This window comes from Salpingoeca rosetta (assembly GCF_000188695.1).
Source record: "Salpingoeca rosetta unplaced genomic scaffold supercont1.1, whole genome shotgun sequence".
NCBI classification, from domain to species: domain Eukaryota; class Choanoflagellata; order Craspedida; family Salpingoecidae; genus Salpingoeca; species Salpingoeca rosetta.
In genome coordinates this window covers 171,943-174,442 of record NW_004457740.1, presented here as the reverse complement: position 1 = coordinate 174,442, position 2,500 = coordinate 171,943, and the positions used below count along the sequence as shown (strand labels likewise).

Below are 2,500 nucleotides of genomic sequence, written 5' to 3'. Positions count from 1 at the left end.
GCTCTTGCAACAGCACCTGCGGACCAGCCGCCTGAGGTTGAGGTATGATGTGACGCAGCAAAGAGTCGTGTTTGTAAACGTGAGTTGAGGGTAATCGTGAGAGGGGAGGGGAGAAGGGTTATAGACCACAGCACAAGATGCACGTACACGTACAAGTGATGCAAACAGAGCACACACACACACACACACACACACACAACACACAAACAGACAAACAAACAGACAAACAAACAGACAAACAAACAAACAAACAAACACACGCACACACAAGCAACAAAGAAACACACACACACACAAGCAACACACACAAGCGGCCCTGCCGTACCAGACGCAGAAGAGAAGAACGACAACGAAGAGCGGCCAGGCAATTTGGGCAAGGGCTTCTTGGTATCGCGTTTCCCCTGGCGCAAACGTGTGCGGAATGGGACGAAACGCCAAGTCATAGTGGGGCGCCTTGTGGAAGGAGCGCACAAGCGCCGTCGCCGCGTAGGTGACGTTGGACACGTTCATCGCACACACACGTGTGACTGACTGGCGTGGGTGGTTGAATCAGAGAGACCGAGGTGCCGATGCGACACAATGCGACGGCGAAGGAAGTCTTGACGCTGACGGCCTCAGGGGGTGTCTGTGGTGTGCGGCAACGTGCGCGGGTATTTGGTGTGTGTTTGTTTGCGTTGGAGGAGGAGGAGGAAGCAACGCGCAGTCCTGTGCAAGGCGACCAGACCAACAAAGCGATGTCGCACGAATATGCTGACTCGGCACATTTTCTCCGCCGCCAATTTTGAATTTGGGAGAACCAACCTGACAGAGGCGAGCCGAGGAGATCGTGGACTGCACAGACACACACACAAGCAGCACACCAGCAGCACACACCAGCAGCACACCAGCACCCCAACCAGCCAACCCACCCCATCAATCAACCAAGCAAGCGGGCAGTGGCAGTGGCGAGGAGTGGAACAGCACACAAGCAAGTCAACCGAGCAGCCAGCTGACTGAAAGCGAGCGAGCAGTTGGTCGACCGAGCAGTTGACTGGAAGGCGAACGCGTGAGTTAAAACGAGACAATGTCGTCTGCAACGCCAACGACGCAGAGGCGTGCCCTCGCCAGCATCTCCGTCAACGCGGCGCAGAAGACACCGCTCAACAAACACACGCCCCAAAAGCCGACACCACATGCAGCAGCGACACAGGTGGAGAAGCCCTCATGCCCAGCAAAACAGACTCCGCAACAACAGCGATGCACGGAACCGTCAACACCGCACCAGGGACATGAACAAGCCATGGCATCCAGCCCAGCTGCCGACTGCTCAGCACAACAAACAGAGCTCAGCGCTGACGCTGACGCTATGACAGGCGTGGCAAAGGACGTCAAGTCCCTATGGTCGGAGATGCTGGACTTTTTCCGAACAAGCCCGCTCTGGAATCCCGAGCACGACGAGCACACACCAAACACGTCCAGTCGCCGTAGGACCAAAACCGTCAGCAGCAGCAATAACGGCGGCAGCACTAGTGGCAAGTCAACCAGGCAGGGTGGGAGAAGAGGGCGACAAAGCCGCCAGAGTGCCTCGCGATCTCCGACAAAGCGCAGCCGACGCACACGCAGCCATGGCCGCGCATCGGTGTCGCCATCAGCAACAGCGGCAGCCCACCTCTCGCGGCGCTCCCCGCAGTCTCCGCCACGCCAGCAGATGCGCCGACGAGGAAAACCAAGCAAAGCCAGGCTGCTGAAGAAGAAGCACAAGGAAAAGCCTGCGCTCACGCCCAACAAGGACGGCGTCATGGTGGAGAAGATTGGGCTGATGGCGCTTGGCCCAGGCGAAAGCCGTGAGCTGGAGGACTTGTCTGGCCTCAAGAGCAAGCGCCAGGGCGAGATACCATCTCAGCCTGCCACGCCTTCCTCGGCCGAATGGCGCTGGACAAATGCAGAGCAGCGGCGTGTTGAACTCAGACGCTTCTATCGCCTAAGCCCCCTCAAGCCGAAACAACGCCGCGAACGGTGTGTGTGTGTGTGTGTGTGTGTGTGTGTGTGTGTGTGTGTGTGTGTGTGTGTGTGTGTGTGTGTGTGTGTGTGTGTGTGTGTGTGAATGTGTGTGTGTGAATGTGTGTGTGTGAATGTGTGTGTGAATGTGTGTGTGAATGTGTGTGTGAATGTGGTATTGTGAATGTGTGTGTGAATGTGTGTGTGAATGTGGTATTGTGTATGTGTGTGTGAATGTGTGTGCGTGTGCAAGCACTTACGTGTTTGGACACGTGTAGGTCAATTTTGCATGTGCATCTGTGCATCCACACCGGTGCACGTGAGCGTGCTCGATGGCATAGTGCAAGCGCTTCACGGGCTGTTTTAAAGCAGGCTGATGTGTACTTCCTCCTGACAACCTGTTGTTTCGTGCAAAGGAGTTGTTGTTATGCTGGGTGAACAGCCGTCCTGACCACATTCTCCTCGCCCCACTGACACTCGCTTGCTTGCATGCACGTACACAAATACTGCAGGAACCACTACC

General features: G+C 56.2%; 2 protein-coding genes across 2 annotated transcripts in view; one reads left to right on the top strand and one right to left on the bottom strand.

The window, feature by feature from the left end:
• PTSG_00041 (uncharacterized protein) overlaps positions 1 to 668 on the bottom strand; it is a 3,661-nt gene extending 2,993 nt beyond the window's left edge. Inside the window, exons 1-2 of the mRNA XM_004998540.1 lie at positions 326 to 668; positions 1 to 31 (exon numbers count right to left, since the gene is read on the bottom strand). The exon at positions 1 to 31 is cut by the window's left edge and continues 77 nt beyond it. Coding sequence (XP_004998597.1) covers positions 1 to 31; positions 326 to 510 — 216 coding nt within the window. The 5' untranslated portion in view covers positions 511 to 668. The remainder of the gene's footprint in view (positions 32 to 325) is intronic.
• Positions 669 to 775: 107 nt separating this feature from the next.
• The window catches only part of PTSG_00040 (uncharacterized protein), a 6,890-nt gene continuing 5,165 nt past the window's right edge, over positions 776 to 2,500 (top strand). Inside the window, exons 1-2 of the mRNA XM_004998539.1 lie at positions 776 to 1,995; positions 2,490 to 2,500. The exon at positions 2,490 to 2,500 is cut by the window's right edge and continues 128 nt beyond it. Of these exons, the coding sequence (XP_004998596.1) occupies positions 1,064 to 1,995; positions 2,490 to 2,500 (943 nt within the window). The 5' untranslated portion in view covers positions 776 to 1,063. The remainder of the gene's footprint in view (positions 1,996 to 2,489) is intronic.